This window comes from Hyposmocoma kahamanoa, unplaced genomic scaffold (genome assembly GCF_003589595.1).
Source record: "Hyposmocoma kahamanoa isolate Upper Pololo Valley unplaced genomic scaffold, ASM358959v1 84, whole genome shotgun sequence".
Lineage (NCBI taxonomy): Eukaryota > Metazoa > Arthropoda > Insecta > Lepidoptera > Cosmopterigidae > Hyposmocoma > Hyposmocoma kahamanoa.
Window position 1 is genome coordinate 510,964 of NW_020654229.1, and position 22,263 is coordinate 533,226.

Here is a 22,263-nt window from a genome sequence, read left to right on the forward strand (position 1 = left end):
TGGTTATATACTCGATGCAGGGCTCTAAGGGTTGTATTCTAGAACTCTACTCAATGCTCAAGTCAGGATTGCACTGGAAACACAAGCACTGGAAATACGACTCTAATGGCAGGGACTTGAGTATGATTTGGAGTGTTTTAAACCATACTCAAATCCTGACTTGAGCATTGAGTGGAGTTCTAGAATACGACCCTAAGTCATTCATACCACATAAGAAACATTTACTGTATTACTAACATTACTATGGATCTGAAAAATAATTCTATTCTATTCTAGTTTATCTAATATTATTCAAATGTACGCTAAAATTACTTTCTAAACTTTGACAAATATTCGTGTCAATGCGTGTCAATAATGTAAATGGCTATGGGCATAATAATAATAATAACAAACTAATTTATAAATTAACGCTTCCTACTATGTGTAGATGGCGCTAATCCTAAATAATAAAAGAAGCGCTATCTAGTTGATTTGTTTGTTATCACTAGAAATTAAAGTAGCTTTGATAAATTGCAACTTGTCAATGTAAACCAAATTAGTTACAAAAATGACTATTTGTTACTCGTCGCGACATCTGGTGTACGAAAAGGTACTAAATACCCGACTGCTCTGTCTTGTACCGCGATTAGTAGGCTTGGTTATTGGTCCGTAGTGGTACTGTAACTGGGACGTAGTTCGGATTGCGTAGCGAGAGGTACTTTTATGAATATAAACTGGAATAATCTTCAAAATTTACTTTATTGCACTTTTTTGCATGCTTATAGTGTTGGGCTATATTTCGATCTATCAACACACATTCTAATTACAAAACTATTCATTCAGCCAGTGATTTTACTCATAGAGTAGAGCCTAGACTACAGTACCAACCAAATATGATAGTTGCGACCAAATACTAAATAGCATAAGATAATTGATAGCAGCGCCATCTATTTATCTAAGACGTGTGTGACACTGACCAGGGTCGCGGGCACAGCGCGCGGCGCAGCAGCACGCCGAGCGGGCCTTGCAACAGCGGAACTCGCAACAGGTAAGACGACACTACAATTATTTTGATTTTTTAACCGACTTCAAAAAAAGGAGGTTACACGTCGGCTGTATGTATGTTTTCAGTTATATTTATTAAGGGGATCCCATGAAAATCGAAGGAAATCCTCAAATTTTACAGGCATGTCTGTATATTCACCAGTTTCTCCATGAATTGCGGACCGATTTTGAAAATTCTTCTTGTGTTTGAAAGGGTATACTTAGAGGTATAGTCCCTGATGCTGTCCTGGGTTCGTTTCGGCTATCATAAATTACTAATTATTTTACGCAAATAGAAGGCGACTTTTCACTTGACAAAATACGTGTAATCAACAAATCACCGCCACCACGACAACCAGAAAACAAAAAATGTACAACGGAGTCTGTAACAGTCCTATTGTCACCAAGAAGTCGGAAACTGATGAGAGGATCCCGTAGAAACCGAGAAAAGCCGATTAGCAACCCTTTGAGGTCGGTTTTATTTTTCAATGAAAAAGTTTTACTAACATTTCGAATAAAGCACCCATCTTTTTATGTATAGATTGTGTGCTTTATTTGAGTAGTGGTCACATTTAAGTTTGAAGAATATATTCCACCTCTAAGGGTGGCAAATTAGGGGATGAAACCGGTGAATTCTGTTGTATTGGATTTCACCTACTTTTCACAAACTTGGCAAGTGGATGTCACGAGTGGCGAGGAATGCCGAAAGTCAGCACAAAGATCTGAATCAAAACACAAAAAAGAATTTCGACGGCTCGGTAACTGGACCCGTGGCTTAGATGGTTTGATCGATGCTACGGTGCAGCGTGGTCGTGGGTTCCAGTGCTAGTTTTGGTTACCTATCAGTAGTTCGAAATGACATTATCCAGAAATAACGTTTGCTTGAATTTTCATAAACTCGAAAGTAATTTTGAGAGGGAAACGTTTTTTTCTTTTAAACCTAACTTAGCCTAACCTAACCGAACCTAATCGTGTCTTTGCGATAAACATTTAACATATCTTGAAAGAACAACTGTTTCGTTACAATTTGATTTTCGGTGTAATGAAAATTCGAACAAACGTTCTTTCGGAAAAAAACCAATTCGAATTTGTTATAGGTTACCGCTAGTTTTATTAAAATTTTAAATAGTCATTGTAGTTTTTGTCGATAGTTTTATCGATAGTTTGTGAAAGATGGTAAAATTTTGCCAAAAATGTCTGAATTGTGAATGTTACGACGTTCTAATGATTACTATTTGCTTTCTTTATTCTTAATAATAATAACGCACACACTCAACATAGCCCCGCACTTGGGAAACCCTGTGTCGCGGGTGCCATGGACACACACATAGACAACCACAAATTACACCCAAACTGACGAGAGAAATAAATGTAGATATTTTTCTCCCGGCCCGGGAATCGAATCTGGGACCTCTGCGTGGCAGTCCGGCATGGTAACCGTTCGGCCACGGAGGCAGTAAACTTGGTAATTTCAACGTACGATACTTTACGTAGGAGGGGTCGAATACGTGCTGACATTGCCTGTACCTTTTATTATGCACTTTTTATACGTTTAAGTTCTATGAATAAATTTATTATTTATTTATTGTTTATTTTCAGCTTGCCCTGATGAACTGCGCGCGGCCTAGACCGGACGAGGACGAATTCATAGCCGCCATCGAACTTTCCGTCATAAGAGGTAAGTGGTCGGGACGTCTATTTTTTTTTGTATTAGTGTGCACGGACGGGTGTACGTGTCTAGTGGTTTAAATAATAACACAGAACCGGAAAGACGATGTTTATTTTTTAAAACCGCGATGTTGTCGCACATTTTAATAGAATACGTAGTAATCCAAGTTTAAGCATGACATTAAACTTTCGATAATACTTTGTAGTTTCTTGCTTAAACTTGGCAAAGTTAACCTTACTTAAAAACTTACTTAGCTCGCTATCTATGCTTAGTCGTAGTTAAGGTCGGTTTTATAAGGGTGTGATCACACCAATCGACAGACGATTGATCGATGCCGTCGATCGATGATTGTACGAGGCGTGCGAGAACCAAAATCTATTCGCCTCCGTAATAAGGCCGCGTTCCCATTATGTAGTGACGACAGTTAGTAGTGCAGTTTAAACTGTTGTGACTTGTTTATAAATATACCAAATCACGACAGTTTAAATTGAATGAAGTTGTTCACAGACACTAAAACACGATTAATTGTAGTTCACGACTTTTTCGTCGTTACGACATAACGTGACGACAGATAATGGCAACTGCAAGCGGTTCTGTCGTGCAAACGACAAGGTGCTGCAGTGAACCGATAACTTATCGTCACTAACAGTAAGAGTAACAATGTAACTAAAGTGTTTCAAAAATAAACTTTCTAGTGAGCTTCTTTACGAACCACCTTTGTTTGCTAAAATTTTTCACTTCTCATTGATAAATGTCTGCATACGCTTATCTTTTCGTGTACTCATGCGTAATTAGGCACTCCAAACACTTTATTTTCTCTTTAGAACACTGTAAATGAAGCGAAGCATAATTTTAGTTGTTTACGAATGACAACTGAGACCTGATATTTCGATCTTTTTGTTCTTAAAGGGAACTCAGTTTTTTTTGGTCGTACTGGCCAACAACACATCCTCTTCTGTATACATTTTAAAAGCTACCGGGGAGAGCCCTCTGTATTAATACAGTCGAGGTCTCGGCTGCATGAAGTTGAACACGACTTGCTCATTAACTGCAAACATGTCTGTTTGTTAGCAGCCTTAAAGATTTTTGCATTAAAGTTACGAAATTTTGAATTTGATTTTCCCCCAGCCTACTCGTCGTACCAACCCAACGCGAACCCAACCCTGGCTAACTCGAGCTTGGCTGCGGCGTCGTCGTCCGCGGGGGGCGCGGGGGTGGGGGGAGTGGGGAGGTGCCGTGCGCCGCAGCTGGCGCACACGGCCACGTTGCCGCATTGCTTCAGGTCGGACCTGACGCCCTTCGCCAACAGTAAGTGAAGAATTTAAGTTTAGATGCCAAGTGGCGGGACGGACAAGTCGTGCGCCTGGTGGTAAGCGACACGCCTGTCCATAACAGCTGCAGTACCGCTCAGAGCTTTAAATCGTAAAGATTTCTGTCACTACGCTCGTCACCCTGAGACATAAGTTTATAATCCCATGTGCCTGTAATTTCGTCAGCACCTTTCGAAATCGAAATACATATATAGAAATAGGTAAAGTGGCAGTATTTCTCTGGACGAGCTCTTTCACAAGCTCTACTGCTACTGTTATTTTGGCCACGTTTATCAAAATATAGTCCACATTTATCTCTATAAATACGGACTATATTTTGATAAAAAACCGACCTCAAAAGTTTGTGGAATTACATCTATTTGCCAAGTTTTATCAAAAATCAGTTACCGGAAAGTGCGTGAAACCGGATTCATCCCCTAGTTAGCCACCCTTATAGGTGGAATATTTTCTTTAAATTTAAACGCGACCAAGACTGAGGTACCCTTTTCCAACAACAAAAGAAACTACAAAATCGGTTCACAAATGCCGATGTTATCGCGTAACATACATACAAAAAAGAAATAAACGTACAGTTGAATTGAGAACCACCTCCTTTTTTGAAGTCGGCTAAAGAGCGGCTTCTACGCCCTTTCTTCCCAAGCACCGGTGTGTTCAATAACCCCGAGCCGCAGTAGAACCGCCCTTGACCGCTCTGTCCTTAGGCGTGCTCCGGCGCGCGACGCCCAGCCCGTCCAGCCTGTCGGCGTCGTCCAGCGCGCACCTGTCGGGCGCGGCGGGGGGCGCGGGGGGCTCGGCGGGGGCGGCCCGCCACGCGCCCGACCACGCCCCGCATCTGCACAACCACCACCTCGCAGGTCTGTAGCACGTACCTACTCTATTGTAGTTTTTATGACTGAAATAGAATCTACATGATACACATCTATTTTTTATAAATACATATTTGCTTTCCTATTTAAATTAAAAACGTGCGGTCTGACGTCACGACTAGTGACGAGAAAAACCGATACCAAACTTATCTGTATTTATCCATTTTCAGTTATTATGTAAAATATACAATTTAATTTTCTAATAAATTATATTAGGAAACACATCGGCCCTTAAATTAATTTGGGAATGTGGTGATCCAGCAATAGTCACTATTCTGTTCAGAATAAGGAACAAAATAAAAAGTCATGGTCACCAACACCGACCGTAATAAGTATATTATATTGTAAGTCCCGCTGTTGCCACAGTTCGCCACGCTGGCAGTTTTCATCACAATGTTTCCCTTCACCGTTAGATGAGAGGTATGGCTAAACAGTGGTAAACGTACGTAGAAATGAAGGTAGGATTCGACCCGCTGAACTCTCAAGAAACTACTGCTTAGACGTATGAGTTTCCCTTGAACCCTTCTACCATTACCGTGTCGTGTCGAGCAGCTCGCCGCGTGAGCAGCGCGGAGGGCCGGCCCGGCAGCCACAGCCACAGCCGCAGCCCCAGCCCCAGCCCCGGCGCCAGCCCCCGGCGCCAGCGGCGGGACTACCCCGTCTACAGGCACCACGACTTCAGGTACGCCTGTACTCTCTGTTCGAAGCTCCTTCTGGACCATAGTTTCCCAAAGAGGTCCCTATCGCCCTATAGCGGGCGTTGAAGAATCCTAGGGCCGTAGAGGTAGAGAAAAAGTTGAATTATTATCTATATAAACTGCATACAGTGTGTTGATTTGCATTCTCGCTATATTTAAGAAATTAATAATACAAATAATACTAAATCATGTAAAAACCTAAAAAAAATATTCAGTTCGATATCTGGCTAATTGTATCTAGTAAAGTTTTGCAAAATTGGCTTTTTGCGTCGTTAGAAAATGTGAGTTTTATTTTCACAAGTAAATACACGGTATAAACAAGTATAATTTTCAATGGTACTAAGGACACATAGTAGTATCATTTGTACCATTGATGGTACAAATCAATGGTACTATAGACACTAAGGCTTTCGACCGTATGCACCGCGCCCGAGCAGAGACTCCGACGGGGCCCGAGCAAGCCCGAGCGAGCGTTCGGCCATTCGGCATTTCACCGAACGATACGTAATCTTTCTCGTTCGCTTAATTACCTATTTTTTGTTATTATGATTACGCATTGTTATAATTTATTAATTATTTACACAAAATTAGGGAAGTTAACTTAAAATGTTTGCTTTTTGTAATTTAAATTTGGTACTTACCAATTTTAGGTTAGGTACCTACCCGAAGGAATTGCCAGAAGTGTTCACCACCCACCACTGTGACTGGCTTTGCTTAAATTCGCACGTTATCCAGACTTTCAACTTTCTGACTACACAAGTTTGGAAATTTCTTTTGAGATTTTTTTTTCGTCATTTGGGTTCAGTTTTGGATATACAATAACCTCTGTAAGTATGGCGAGAATGCAAATCAAGACATTGTATACATTTTTTTCCTTGTGATATTTTATGTTAATATAAAAAATACGCCTCTTCAATTATTTTTTGTGGCGGTGCACGTTGCAATTTTTTACCTTGCCTAAGTGGGCGGTGAGCAAAAATCTTCAGGTACCTTTCTCGATCTTGCAAGGTTGGCCCAGGTATTAACTGACATCAAAAGTACTGCCTTTCTGAGGATTTGGCGCAATGTAGGAAAGAAGTTCATTTAGATGCAACGTGGCGGAAGCTCCTTAACTTAAAATTATTGTTTTTTTGTATTGAAAACAAGTGCAATGATGTAAAAAGTCGACACTAGAGCCGCTTTCCAAGGTCCAGCGGCAACTGGCCTTGGATCTTCTTAAGAGACCCTGTGTCTTGCAGGCCGGAGGCGTACGGGGGCGGCGGCGGTGGCAGTCGCGGCCACAGCCCAAGCAACTATGCGTGAGGACACACCGCTCCGCCGGGGTATAACGCCGACACACGCTTGCCCAGATAATGGACCATTACATACGTCCTTTTCAACAATCTTGTAAGGTGAACGACCGCATGATTATTCGTCAGCATTCAACCAATAACTGAGCTTACAGGTGGAGCTTCAACTGTCAAATCCTTTAAATTTTCAAAACTTTTCTTAAATGTCATAAATTTAGAGAAAGCTCCAGGTCCAAATGCAGGACGAAACGGCCTAACCTTGGTAATAAACATCGACAAGGTTTTTGTCACTCTCAAGGTGAATGATGCATCGTCTTCGGGCGAGATTCACGGTTTGACCTTCTCTAAGGAGTCGATCTTGTCATCGTAACCCATAAAAGTATTACAGCTCGGTGTTTAGAACTCAAACAAACGTTGTCAAAGTTAGATTCCACCTGGATCAAAAATATCCAATGTGGCGTATCCAAGATGGCCGTCGTACAAAATCAAAATATATAGATCTGCGCAACTATTAATTATGGGCGAGTTTCTTCTGTGGTATTTATGGCAACGAGTGTAGTGTGTTTGATGTTTTCTGGATTTGGAATTTCACGTTATAACCACAGTATAATGAGTTAAGGAGGTTGTAAGTAATTTGAAATTTATCATGAGCTTTTAAGTGAAGGTGGTAGGTCGAAGAAGGTTCATGACCCTCGGATAACGTGCGAAGTCCCCATCCTGAGACCCGTGCCCAGCAGTTGGACGTGTAAATGGGTTGATGATGATATCATGAAAATACTGTGATGAATCGAGTTCTTAGGTTTTCGCGATTGTTACACATAGGAAATGAAACTAATTTTCCGGATTTAAATCGGGTATATTTGTTTATTCAAACAGACCGACGTTTCGGGCCCTTTGCAGGTCCCGTGGTTACGGTTGACTGAGGTGGTGCAGTCACTTAATAAACTTAATAAAAATTCATATTATTACAATAAAATAATTTGTAAAACAATATAGCGTGAATTGGAATGTGTCTTTGTAAAATTAAAAATACAGTATTTAATTAATAACTTTTGCAACTATAGTGAAAAAATAGAGTGATTTGCATTAATATTAGACATAACTGGTTGAAGACTGTACCACCTCAGCCAACCGTGACCATGCGACCTGTAAAGGGCCCGAAACGTTGGTTTGTTTGAAAAAACACATATACGCGATTTAAATCCGGAAAAATAGTTGCATTTCCTATTGTGATGAATCTTGAAGTTTTTTTTAAATTATGTTTTCAGCCTGTACGAACAACTAAATTTATAGTATGACAATCCGACGTTCAGGCATTGACGCGCCAAACAAACGGACAATAAGGGCGCGTTCCCATTATGTCGTAACGTTTTATTTATTGTTGGACGACTGTCGCCTCTAGCCTGTTCCCACTAGATAGTGACGACAATTTATCGGTTCACGGCAGCCGCCTTGTCGTCACAGAATCGTTTGAAGCTGCAATTATCTGTGGTCACATTTTTATCGTGACATTTTATTTATCGTCGGACGACTGTCGGTCTAGCTCTTCCCATTGTCACGACAGTTTGTCGTCGTAACGTTAAAAAAGTCGTGAACGTCAGTTAATCGTGTTGTACTATATGTGAACAACTTCATTTAAATATACAAGCCACGACACTTTAAACTGCACGACTATCTGTCGTCACGACATAATGCGAACGCGCCCTAATTTGTCTTACAATATTAGGTTACAAATCAGGCTGTTTATCTAGAATGTTTCGCCATGACATTCGGTACGTTCGCCTTACAAATAAACAAAAAGGGTGTTACTGTCTTACCTTTAATACATTTCGTTCCTATCCTCGCTAACTGCCGCAACTAGCTTCGGCAAATAAGCTGTAGCTCATTTTGTTCTCGTTCTATTACAGGCCTACCGCTTAACTCAGATGGCTCCTGAGGTAGTTGCACGGTGCGGGGGGAAGTGACAATGTACGTAGCAGTTAGATCGCGTTGCATACGGGATAATTTCAACGAGATTTTTCAGTAACAAGTTGATTGAAAAAAGCTCCTACCAAATTACTCAATTGTTGTTATATAGTGCCATTGATAAATGAAATGAATAATAGACAAGCTACTTGGCACATTTTTCGATCAACTTGGTGTTGAATATCCCGTGTGCAGCGCGACATAACTGTTACGTAAACTGTTACTCCCCCCCGCACTTCGCAGCTACCTCATTGCCCGACTCAGTTAAGCGGGAAAGCTTGTAATAAGTTATACCTGACGCCGTTAGTGGAAGGGGTGACAAAAACTCAAAACCGAGATAATGTTTAAGGAAAGGAAATACGTATAAAATAATAATCTGTTACGACAGTCAGTGAGGGGAGGAAGAAGTTAAGAGCAAGTTTTTAAAATTGTGATATAAAATAGAACAACCATGAATAAACATCAGAAAATGATAATAATATCACTGCCACAAATTAATGTTATAATTAAGTGTGTTATATCTTAGGTGGAAGAGGAGTGTCATCACTTCTATGATCTCAAGAATGTACGACGACTGTACCTTGTAATGTTTGTCTATTTAGCAGAGAGTGTCCATATATATGCTTTTCGTTTCTCATGCTCGGATGTCAGTTTGAAATGTCCGTATTTATTTAATTTTTTAATTAATTAATTAATTAATTTATTATTATCTTCCGGTTAATTTAGGGCTTTTTTTATTTTTATTAATTACAATTCAAGAAATATACATAGTGAAAGTAATAATTATTTTCACTCTGTATAGCTAACCCCATTTTTACAATTAGTTTGCAAGGTTTTGTCAGAAATCTTTGATAGTTGGCTTAATAGTCCACTGTTTGACATAGACCTTGGATTTTTTTTAACGATAATTTGCAATTCGCGAAAAGCGGTTATGGACACCACAAACATTATAAGAACATTATAAATAAATGTAAATAATTATTACATATTAAATGTAATTATTGTATGCTTCATAATTAATTTCTTTTTTTTTTTCAATTAGTTCAAAGAAAAATTAAGTTCCCAATGGGTCGATGCCCAGCTGTGGAACGTGAATGTCAAGTAATGAGATAGACTTACAATTAGTTAGTTCAAAAAACTAGTTATTGTATATAAATAAAAAAATGTGACATTACATGAGAAAAGGTGCCTATAGGTCGACATGTTCCACCGACAGTGGTTCGCGATAGACTTTGAAATAGAAAGAGTTTTATATTTAAAGCTAGAAGTTCAAGGTAATAGGAACATTAGATGACTTGAATGTGGAATATGGCAAGTAGATTGTGACGGGAAAAGATCTTGATTTCTAAAGGTAAAAGTCTTCTAAAGGTCAGCGCTTACTTTACCGTTCCGGCACCACAACGCCTTGGAACGAAAGGATAATGGAGCATTTATAGCATTCCGATTTATTATGTTTATATTTGAGTTGCTTAGGAGAGCTTGCTATACATCTATAAGGAAAGGAAATGGTTCCTGTACCACTAAAGAGTATTTGTATTGTATTGTAACGAACCATTCATATTACAAAGTGTATAAGTGCATTAAAAGTAATATATTTTTGCTTCGTACGGTACGTTTTGACAATAACAAGATTCTTCGTGCTGCGACAGCCTAGTCGAAACTGCAAGCCGGATCTTTCGATCCTCGGATCTTTTTTTTCATGTTCATGTTTGCGGGGCTGTTATTGTAACTTTTTTAAAATATTTTCTCTGGTAGACAGTCATGTGGCTCACTTGATGGAAACTGTGTGGGAACAAAGAAAAGTGGAACCGTTACCTACAGGCGTTGCCTGCAGTGAGAGATGGGGCCGGTTCAAATAACATCTGTCATTTTAAACTAGTATCTATGCAGGCCGGCTCCGGCCTGCCCGGACCAGCTATTTATAGTTAAGTTTGGTATATTTCAGTCAAGGCGTTGCCGAGCCGACGATTTAATGGTATAAATGAGTGTAAAACCTTTAGTTTTTTTAACGATACAATGAGGTGGTGCTGTTCGTAACAGGTAACCTTTTCTCATATAGAAGTCAGAAATATTTAACTTTAGCTCACTTGGTGGTACGACCAAAACGCATTCCACTCCGTAACACATAATTAATATATTATTATTAACGTATTGTAATATGGCATTAACTGGTGTGTCAAATTACTATGGAAACCAGACAAACTGCACCCTCAATGAAAAAGAGTCTAACAAAAAGATTTAAAAAAATCTGAATGTTATAGAAACTACGTCATTAGTTTAAATTCGTTCGTTAACTTTTTTAAATTTGTCAGTTTGACAAAAAATATTTATCGAATGAAGTTACTTTATTGTTTAGGATGCGACATGTAGTTACAAAAACCGCGGCGGTTTCCGATTTTCCGAAATTGCGCGTGTTTGTGATCATAACACACGCCGTAAATAAATTTTAAATGAACTGGCACCTTTTCGTACACACAATCACATAGTAATTTGGCATTTAACTAGTTGTAATTATAACGAATATTAAGTGATAAGCAATTAACTTTTAACCTTTAACAATAGCGTTTTTTTAATACACACCGTCTTCGTAAAAACCTATGTTCAGTAGCGGGACACGGCCGCCATTGGATAACAATATATGAATGTGTAAGGTTGATTAGTTACATTTGGACATTCCCCATTTTGTTTTACATACTTTGGTAACAGTAAAGTTCCTTTGAAAGAATTCGTCCAGGGAAGTACCGCCACCTTACCTTATCATTACTATTATTTCTGCTGCAGTATTGCTGCGTTCCGGTTATGAAGGGGTAGGGCGCGATCTCATTATGTCGTAACGTTTTATTTCTCGTTGGACGACTCGCCTCTAGCTTGTTCCCTTATCACGACTGTCTGTCGTAACTTTTTTTTACAGTCATGTCTAGCCGTACCAACGTCCCACTGGAACGTGACGACAATTTATCGTTTCAAGACAGCCGCCTTGTCATTTGTAGATTTTTTTATTTATTTATTCAATAACAAAAAAGTGTAACATAACGGTATTTACCATGGCGTTACATCAATTCAGAACACAAGAACAGAATAAAAAACAATCAACCCTACACCTACCCCTACAACTAATAACAATTTAAAACAAAACACATCGTTACTAATCTAAACTTAAATTATTAATATCACAAAAAACCACCCTGTTTCCTCTCTAGCACTCTCTTCCATTCAATCATCAGTCTCGCTATCCCAGTTACAAACAGATCACACTGCGGTGATGCTGCGAGTACGGAGTGCAGTCGCACGGAGAAGGGGCGAGTGTCGGTACTATTCAGTTCGGGCACAGTAGCTAACAAGGGCACATCACAACCTTATAATTTTTTAGAATTTATTAGATACGAGACAACGGTAAATAAAACGTAACGACAATTGTAGCTGCGATTATCTGACGTCACATTTTTATAGCGACGTTTTATTTGTCATCGGACGACCGTCATTCTAGCTGTTCTCATTGTCACAACAGTCTGTCGTCGTAAGGTCAAGAAGTCGTGAACTGCAGTTAATCGTGTTGCGACGACAGTTTAAACTCCACGACTATGTGTCGGTGCTGATGAAATTATAAACACATGGGACTTGTCAACTCATGTCTCAGGGTGACGGGCGCAGCAGTGGCATTGGTGCTTTACACGTAGAGCGGTGGCACCTACCCAAGCGGGTTCAATTCTTAAACCTCTCGTTTCAATGTCCAAAGAATTCACTTCTGAACCGTTTTAAAATTTAACTAAGAAGTAATAGAAACTGCCATCCAGCCAGGATATAAATAATCTAATTAGAAAGTTATTTTTGTTAACATTTTTTTTAGTTTTAAAAGACGTAGCTCCTTTTTCTCGTTTTTCTTACCATATCTTTATATGGTATCTTTTATTTAGTGACACTATTCAAAACTATAGTCGCTTAACTGAGGTAGGTGCGCGGTGCGAGGGTAGTGATAGTTTACGTCACAGTTATGTCGAGCTGCACACGGGAGAATTTCAACATTTTTTTGACTATATTTCTGACAATATTCAATAACATGTTGATTCAAAAAAGTGCCTAGCCAATTAATTTAATTCATTGATAATTGAAATGAATAGACAAGCCATTTGGAAATTTTTTTCAATCAACGTTTCACTGCACAAGTCTAGACGCCATCAAGTTATTTCAACAGTTTGCTTTTTAGAGGCTAATAATGATCTCAAAGTATGTTTTATAAAAATTCTTTGATCTCGAAATTATCAGTTTTGCATTTGGTGTTAGTTTAATAGTTTCTTTTAAATACGATACAAACAGAGAAAAAAGTGGTGTCTGTGACTGTAGTTACGAAAGTTGTTGTTTATGATGTTAGTAATATAGTTCTGTGAGTTTATTTTACAAATAACTCTGTAAAATTATATCATTTTCAATGATTACCTTGCTATACCCAATTTCAATTCATAGTCATTTTTTAAATTCTTTTTTTTCCTTGATGGATGACTTGTGAGACTAATTCATTGTCTCAATTTTGCCAGTGGCCGTTAGGTGTTAGTTTCATAAACATCATGGAGGGAGTGTTCAAAGAAAGTATGTTCGGTGACTCAGAGCAAGTATTAAAGAAATTTTTGCACAAGTTGATCCCTAGAACAAAGGAAACAGCATTCTTTAAATTCTCTTGAGATTTCAATTCTGATAGTGTTTATACTGGATAGTGTCACTACTTTGGAGCTACTTGGACTGACATTTAATTTAGTGTTTTACATTTTATTATAACGTAATGATAATAACAACAAATCGGTGATTTTCAACAATGGAATGGGAATGAATTTAAGCCTTATGTCAATTGTATAACGTACAAATTAGATATGATTCGAAGTCTAAGGCGCTCCGCAGATGGAGCAACTTTAGTTGACGCAACTGGCAACTTTTTAAAAGTTTCCATTAATGGTTGCCGGTTGTAGCAACTAAAAGGCGAATTCACGTTCAAGATTGACGCTGCGGGAAACGGGGAAAGAGTGAAGCTGCTTCACGAGTTGCGGTTGCCGGTTGCGGAAACTGGCAACTGGAGCAACCGGTACAAATTTGCAAGTTTCTAGTTGCGGCAATTAAGAATTTATGTAGTCGATTGCCGAAACTCTCAACTAAAGTTGCTACGTTTGCGCGGTTTCTTGAATTATATGAAAGACGTCATAAACAGCTAGTTGCGGGTTGCCAATTGCCGGAAGTCGTTGATCAAAATTGCTCCATCTGCGCAGCGCCTAATTCGCCGATAAGGAATGAGTACATCTGGGGAAGTTTGAAAGTGGAGCCAGAGACGGCAAAGATGAGTAATAGGTTAGCATGGTATCGACATGTCATGTGACGAGAATAAAAAAAAAGTTATAAATGTGGAGGGATTTAGGGGAGAGGGAAGCCAAAGAAAAGATTGATGGATTATGTGAATGATGACATGGATAAGAAGTTTGTGAGAGATTAGAAGAAAAATACATGTTGTGTCGACCAGTGTTTCAAGAAATTTAGCTGACTTGTTGCCCAGAAGATTTGGGACCTGTTTGTTGTCTTCTATCTAGCTTGTACTTTACACAATTGACAATGATAATTATGCTATTATTACAAAAATTCAATTGTTTTTGCGTTTTGCGGCAAAATGGTTGATTATCGGCAAACTATACCGGGAAAAGCGCTAAACACCTAATATACTAAATTATGGTCATATGCTTCAGGTCATTGGACCTTTTTCATTGACCCATTTGGCGGATTCCCGGTTCAGACAGGCGATTATTCAAAAACCTTTGAATGCAGTTCGAATGATTTTAAAATCAAAATTCTTTTAGTAATATTTTCTATCCACGGTATTTAAGGTACTTTCCCTCCGTGTGGCATAGTCGTAAGACGTCCTGTATATTCTACGCATTGACTTACAAATAAATGGACGACGGGTCTAATACAAAAACCACGAAAAAAATGTCCCAAGTCAACCTATTCGAAATTTAAATTGTAATGTCATCGCAGTATCGCGCTGTCAGTAGAACAAATGAAGACTAAAGCGGAGTGTCGCGCTCTGTATACGATTTTAGCGCCTTACAAGTGCGGACACTTTTTAGCGCTGACCCGACATCCATATAATTGTAAGTCAATGATTCTACGTGACCATATAAAAGAAAAATGCGTTTTTCGTACGAAACTGAGGCGTTGGACCTGAAGCATATGACCATAATTTAGTAAATTAGGCGTTTATAATAAGTTACTTTCTCTCCGTGTGGCATAGCCGTGAGACAGCCTGTATAGCGCTAAATTTGCGATTTCCATTATAATGTATGGGCGTTTACGTTATCATAGGAAATATTGTCTCAGTTTGAATCACTTCACATATTATGTACATTTGCTTTTGAGAAATAAATATCTTAAACCACTTAGAATAATAACGCATAGAAAATGGCATAGAATGGTAGTTTCATATCAAACGAACTGTCACAAGTGATTATATAAAAATACAAGTTGAAACGCGTTACTTCCTTGTGGAATGTGATGTTAGTATCTATTTTATGTTTGTCTGACGTATGTTTGCCCTCATTTACCGCACATTTCGTCATTTTTAGCTAAAATTCTTGAGCTGTTCGCGGTGCAAGTTGACCTTGAGCACTGAAGGCCCGCCCGCTCGTGTAGGCCCTTTTGGCGCGCTTCAATTTGCCTCACTTAGCGTGCGCGGACTAGGTTTCTATGCGTTATTATTCTAAGTTAAACCATAAACAATGTATTTTGACATACACGGGGTCTTAGGAGATTAAAGCTGTATTTATAAAAAAAACTTAAAAATCGGCTTCAATTGACATGCAAAATACGTGAATTTTAAACACTAAACAGAGAAGAAAATAAGAAAAAAGATTCAATATAATAATTATAACAAACTAGTGGAGTAATTTCATAAAAAAATAGTTAAATATCATAGTGGTGAAAGATCCTGGCATTCAATAAAAATTAATTAAAAATATTCAAGTTAAAGTAAAACAAGTCTGTGGACTATGCAAATTACATAGCCCTCGGTGTTATTCTGCCATGGTCCGTCGTAAAACGTGAAAAATTTGAACTCGGTCTTTTATGGCTCAAAAGTTTGTTTTTGAACCGTATGCCAGATAAATTAACTGATTTTGGGATAGGCTGCGATTCTAAAAAGCATCGAAATATTATCATAAAGGTTTTACAATGTGTTCAATCGTCATTTATTTAAGTTTTAAATTTCGTAATGGATACGTAGACGGAGAGAGCAAAATTCCCTTCCAAGCAAACCTAACCTCTTCAATTCTCACAGGCGTAAGAACGCATTATTTAGTGTCAAAGATAATACAATAAAGTATAGACCAAAACGTCTCAAGAACTGAGTCGTAAGCATTCTCCATGCAGCTAACAAACTTTTTGCGCGTTTCATAATACTACTAACGCCATCCAGCGGTGCGTGATGGCACTAAATGATCCTACATTTGATTATACAACTGTAATAGTACAGGAGTACTCGTGTTGTGATTATTGCAGTTTTGTAAAGCGTCTTTCTGTTTATTGAAAAATTAGCAATAAGCTTTTTGTTGTCCATTAGGTCTATTTTTGCAGATTTTTCTCATTATTCTAGTCTCGAAGGAAGGATTAAACACATTCTGAAACAATCAATTCGAATATATAAATATTAATTAATAAATATAGCCACGACTGTACGTATTATACATACTTGCTATACAATATAATTCATATAACCATTTCGTCTAAAGTCATTTGCCATAATATATTTTTTATGACAACTGAATTTAGGAGAAATAATGATTATGGAAAGTAAGTTAAGTTTGTATTGTAATTTCTCATAGTTTAATTTTGACATAAGAATTAGGAGAAATTATTATATGAAAATTAAAAAAAAAACAACTTAGCTACTTAAGCACAGCTGACCGATGTAGAAAAAATGTTTGTTAAATTTTTTATTGTTTTTAAATTTATTTATTGTACATTTTAACGAGCTGTCTTGTTCTTAACAGTTTTATTATTATAGTGTTTTAATGTTTGATTATAAAGGTATTTTAATTAATATTAATAAATTGAAATAAATTTTAATAAAATCTTTAATCCAAAGAGCAAAAAAAAATTGACGTGATGAAAAAATACTACCAATTTCACAATATGGTCAAAATCGTTATATAAATAGCGCAGAAAATAATTTCTTACTTTGCAAGCAATTATAGTTGTACTTCCTGTATTACGGACGATTCACACTAGGCCGTGCCGTGCTGGAACCGGTTCTGAGTAGAGTCTCAACCGTAAGGATACATTCACACCGAACTGCAATTTAGGTGCTCCTCGAGTTATAACGTGAATCGCCTTTAATCGAAACCCATAGTTGACCCGTCAACATCATGTAGTAGAAATAAACTGGAAATGATATAATGCATTTTTAATGTTGTAGATCACAAGGCAAACCATGTATTTGCTTGAAATCATCAATATTATTAAGGAGTGGTTATACATTCCCTCTTGAGTAATCTTATCATTCTTCGCAATTTTGTTTTTCTCCTGAAAGAAAGTCTTCAGTTCTAAATCACGGATATTTTTTTTTCCGGTTTATTACAGGTATCACGGTCACGGTTGACCGAATATCATGAGACCTGTGAAGACATTTTGATCGTTAAAAAATGTATACAACATTTTATATAAAATATTCACTAAACCAGTTTGTTTCCAAGGGCGCGTACCCATTATGTCGTGAAGTTGTATTTATCGTTGGACGACTGTCGCGTCTAGCCTGTTCCCATATCACGACTATCTGTCGTGGACGTTTATTTTATTGTTGAACGATTGTCGTGTCTAGCCGTTCCCACTAGATCGTGATGACAATTTCACGTTTCACGGCAGCCGCCTTGTTGTTTGTTTTATTTATCGCCAGACGACTGTCGTTCTAGCTCTTCCCATTGTCACGACAGTCAGTCGTCGTAGCGTCAAAAGTCGCGAACGACATTTAAATGTACAAGTCACGATACTTTAAACTGCACGACTATCTGTCGTCACGACATAATGACAACGCACACTAAGGGTGCGTGCTTCAGTATTGCGTCTATTTAATCTTTTACTTTTTAATTAAACTACTTTGAATGCTCAGTGACTTAAGACATAGTTTCCTGCAAAGTATTTTGACAGTTTGTTCATATCTAGTAGAATGTATCAACTTTATGCGTTAGAGCGTCGTGACACTAGCTGCATTCTTATTGAACTTTGTAACAACAGCAACCGGCACGAATGTAGCTTGTGTGACGCCGCTCTTAGATCCTGTATAATAATTTTTATTCGTAAGTTTGAACTGCTTACTTTGTTGATAAAAAAGACAGTTTGTTATGTTCGTCCATCGGTCGGCGTTGTTGATCGAATATTATGTATAAATTAAATATTTATTCACAAATTTATGTGTTTTTGTTATCTACATACTCCTTGCCCGTTTCTAAGACTGGTACGTCGTTTATTAGACCCTCACACCTAGAAGCGCCACTGTGGCGCTGCAGCCGCGTCCAGGTTTTAACCCATTTCTGTCTAAAATCGTGGGATACGGAATTTGGTATAACTCCATGCTTATTTCAAATTTTGGTGATACGTTTGTTTCATTAGTTAGGCATAGCATCGAATCTTTCTCTCTTCCATTTTGCACTGCGCCAAAATGCCTTTGAGTGAAGGGGATAGAAGACAAGAAGTCGCCACTAGAGTGCGCTGGCTCCGTATTTGCTGGCTGGCGGTACGGCAAGGGAACCTCGGAAAGAAATAAAAAGAAGATGGAGATGTTACGCTGTTCTTGCGGATGACGGACATTTTTTCATTGAAAAATAGCATTATTTTAAGTGATTTGTTTGCGTGTGAATGTTCCCCTGGCGACGTACACCTCCAGCGCATCCCTAAAGAGGAGTTCAAGATACGGCACAATTTTTCTTCATAATATTTCTTTCTATTTTTTATTCTTTATTTTCTCGATGCTATAGCCGTAAATCCGACTTTCCTTACCTTCTTCTAGAACCGCGCTTTACAGTCCACACCACCATCAAATTTAATAGGTTGCAAAACCTCCCAGCCGCTCCACATATCATAAACCCTGATGCGTTCAAAAATTACGACCAGCAGAAAGGTAAACTGTTTTGTTGGAACAAATTTCTTATCTGTGAAAATGTTCCAAGCCCATAGAAAAATTCGTGAGGTCCGCTGGTTCGTTCCGTGGCTTAGTTGGTATAGCGAATGCTAGAAGACGTCGGTTCGAATCCGGCCGGATCGAAGGAGTTTTTTCTGAGTGTTCGATCTTTATATTAATAATTATAAGAAAGTTACTATTATTAATATTGTCGTGTTCGATGACTTGTAGTTGAGGTCAGGGGATATCTTAGTAAATAAAATCCATTTCACATTTTAATTTTGTAATAAACTTACACTTTTAATGTCTACTTACAGGATTCGGTTCAATATTCAAATAACAAAAAAGGCGATTATTTCTACAGCCCACCGAATTCTTTTTACAATTTTTTATTAAAAACTAATTTTTACGTTTTTCGTTTTTAATCAAATGTTTTTTACTAAAAAATTACCACTAGGTATTCAGTATGGCCAAATATGGTAAAAATCTTTATTTTTGATAATTACAATACATATTATTATTATTATTAGAAAATGTGGACAATTTATTATTAAAAAACACATAAGATTACAAAAATAAATTACAGTTTTTTTTGGGAATAAACATTGTCATTAACGGCAGTGACATTTCTTATTTTAAAACAAATTAATCCAATCTGTCATGGTTTAAATAAATAAATCGTTCACGTTAATGTAGAATAAAGAAAAGAAAAAATACAAATTTTCTACCTTTAACAGGAGTGCATGAAAAGAGATTCCTCGCAAAAGTACGAATCATAGTCCCAGTCTGGGACACAATCGGCACAAACGTACTCCACATTTTAGAATGATGGCTACTTATGACGCTGTCAGTGTAGCTAAGTTCAAAGCGTGTCACGCTTCCGTATGATATCCTCCCCCCTAAAATCCCCCGTCCCGTTAATATCAACTTTCTCCTAACGTTAGTACACTCTCCCTTTGTTGTTTAATGACAGTTTGTTTCTGTAATAGTCTGTATAAGTTCTCTGTTGTTGTAGAGTCTTCCCTCAGTGATTTCTGTCGAAATTCACCGGTCAAATTTTGAGTAAAGTTCAGTTTTTTGAGTTGCTCAATTGACTCTGCATTCGGTTTCGTACTAAAGTACGATTTGTCCCACACGACAATGCAAAACGATTTGTCTGCCGACTCACGCGCGCAATTACAACCGAACTTCTGCCGCACTGTGTGACGTGCTTGTGCGGGTGGAGAAAGGGGTGAGGGAAAGAAGGTGCTCGTTTGGCCTCACCCTTTTGTAAGGGTTTCCCTTTTCTCCAATCTTTGAGAGCGGAACTTAATTAACTGGATGAAAATAACTCATCAAATGAATGAAAGGAACAAACCCAAAAGATAAAGATGCAAATGAGTGTTGCTTGTGTGGGATTGAATAAGTTTGGATAACGGCCATTTCTAAATTACTTCTGGCCTTGTTGTTCTTAGTGTAGTCCCCAAAGCTATTTTTGGTATTTACATTTTTTATTTCATAATTAATGTAGAAGACAAGAAACAAATTACTCGCGTGTTAAAGGTAGAAAATTCCGCCGAGGCCACGCGCTGGGGCATTGTGCCCCAGAAAGCTGGCAATGTTTCCCCTTTGTCTGACAAAGATTAAATAAAGTATGTCAGTACACAGTCTCGGTAAATATCTTAATTAACTTTGATTAAAATTAAATTAAGCTAGTGATGTGTTCGAGTATTGCTTTCGAATTTAGATTAAAATTAATATTGCACCTATATATTCTACATTTCAATTAAGTAACTATTTAAGAAAGAAAAAATAGGATTTGTTTTTAAAGATAAAAATACAGTTTTTATATTAAATCTAAGATAGCATTATCACTAACACGATTTATTGCTTAACATTAAAATATTAGGTACTACAATACTTTAGTAAATTCATTTATGTGTTATTATTGTAAAACAAACTGTGTTCAAAACGTATATTTGTCTCCAGTTACAGTGCCAAGATAAGCAACACAGAATGAAATAACGTATGTATATGTATAAAGGGTGTATCACGGCTATGGGACACAGAGGGAAAGTACTATTACTAGAATTATTCGAATGCGTGGTGGATACGCCTTGACTGGAGCGCGACTCTCGTATACCGCCGCCCGCGCCGCTGCCGTCGTCGAGATCAGCATACACAAACTTAGGTATTTCGATCAAGTCATGCAAGCCGCCACTAGCATCGCTGTCATCCAGTTTGTGGCTAAGCGTCTAAGCGTCGCAGTACATTTATGAAAATGTTATATAGGTTAAGAAAAATATTAATTTTTTTTATGAAAAATAATGACAGATATAAAATTAATACGAAGAAACTAAAAAACCGACCTCAAAAGTACGTGGAATTACATCTATTTGCCAAGTTTTATTGAAATATCCCCTAGTTCGCCGGTATACGGGACTTGACACGGAGATAATAAAAATCGGTTCTCACTACTCAAAGTATATTGAGAGAAAAATGCCTTGAATTGGAGAATAGCAAAATCAACCATTAAAATAATTGCTCCTTATAATAAAATTTAGGCGCTATTTATAAAAATGAATCTTCATGCGTGAACAGTCATCCTTAGAGGTGGATGATTTTCTTCAAAATTATATGGGACCACTATTGTCAGTAGGTACCTCCTCGTGAGGTACCCTCTTTCCAGTAAAAAAAGAATCATGAAAATCGGTGCACAAATACCGGAGTTATCGCGTAACATACATAAAAAACATACAGTCGAATTGAGAACCTCCTCCTTTTTTGAAGTCGGTTAAAAATTAACTAGTCGTCTTCATAAAATCTAAAAATCATTTAAAGAGCAATCAATGTATACGTTTTTGTAATAAGATTCCGGTTGATATTCAAAATTTGCCATTTACGAGGCTTAAAACTATTGTGAAATAAAAACTATATACCAAAAGGTTATTACACAACTTCTGCGTGCTTGGATGACAAAAATCCGTGTTAGTGACTTGTTCAGCTCTTTCAGTTTCAAGATGTTTAAATTAAATACTGTAATGATAAATGTACTCAAATGTATATTTACAAAGAGCAACCCCTAGAGTTTCTTGCTCGTTCTTCTCAGGAGAATCTTGCCTTACTAATGAACAGTAGAGTTTAATCGGTATGACTATTTCAAGTGTAATTTGCTTACCTATGAAATAAAGAGTATTCGACTTTGACTGCACTTTAATATCTAGGTGCAGTATCAAGTTTGTTTCTTTTTGTAATACATTGTACAATTGAACAGTTCTAAAAAAATCTTAGGGTCGTATTCC

The 22,263-nt window shown here is 37.6% G+C and overlaps 1 protein-coding gene across 1 annotated transcript in view; it reads left to right on the top strand.

The window, feature by feature from the left end:
* The window catches only part of LOC113234376 (BTB/POZ domain-containing protein 7), a 41,566-nt gene extending 33,951 nt beyond the window's left edge, over positions 1-7,615 (top strand). The window contains exons 17-22 of the mRNA XM_026469687.1: positions 960-1,027; positions 2,623-2,701; positions 3,821-4,000; positions 4,725-4,877; positions 5,442-5,571; positions 6,826-7,615. Of these exons, the coding sequence (XP_026325472.1) occupies positions 960-1,027; positions 2,623-2,701; positions 3,821-4,000; positions 4,725-4,877; positions 5,442-5,571; positions 6,826-6,889 (674 nt within the window). The 3' untranslated portion in view covers positions 6,890-7,615. The remainder of the gene's footprint in view (positions 1-959; positions 1,028-2,622; positions 2,702-3,820; positions 4,001-4,724; positions 4,878-5,441; positions 5,572-6,825) is intronic.
* Positions 7,616-22,263: the final 14,648 nt, after the last annotated feature.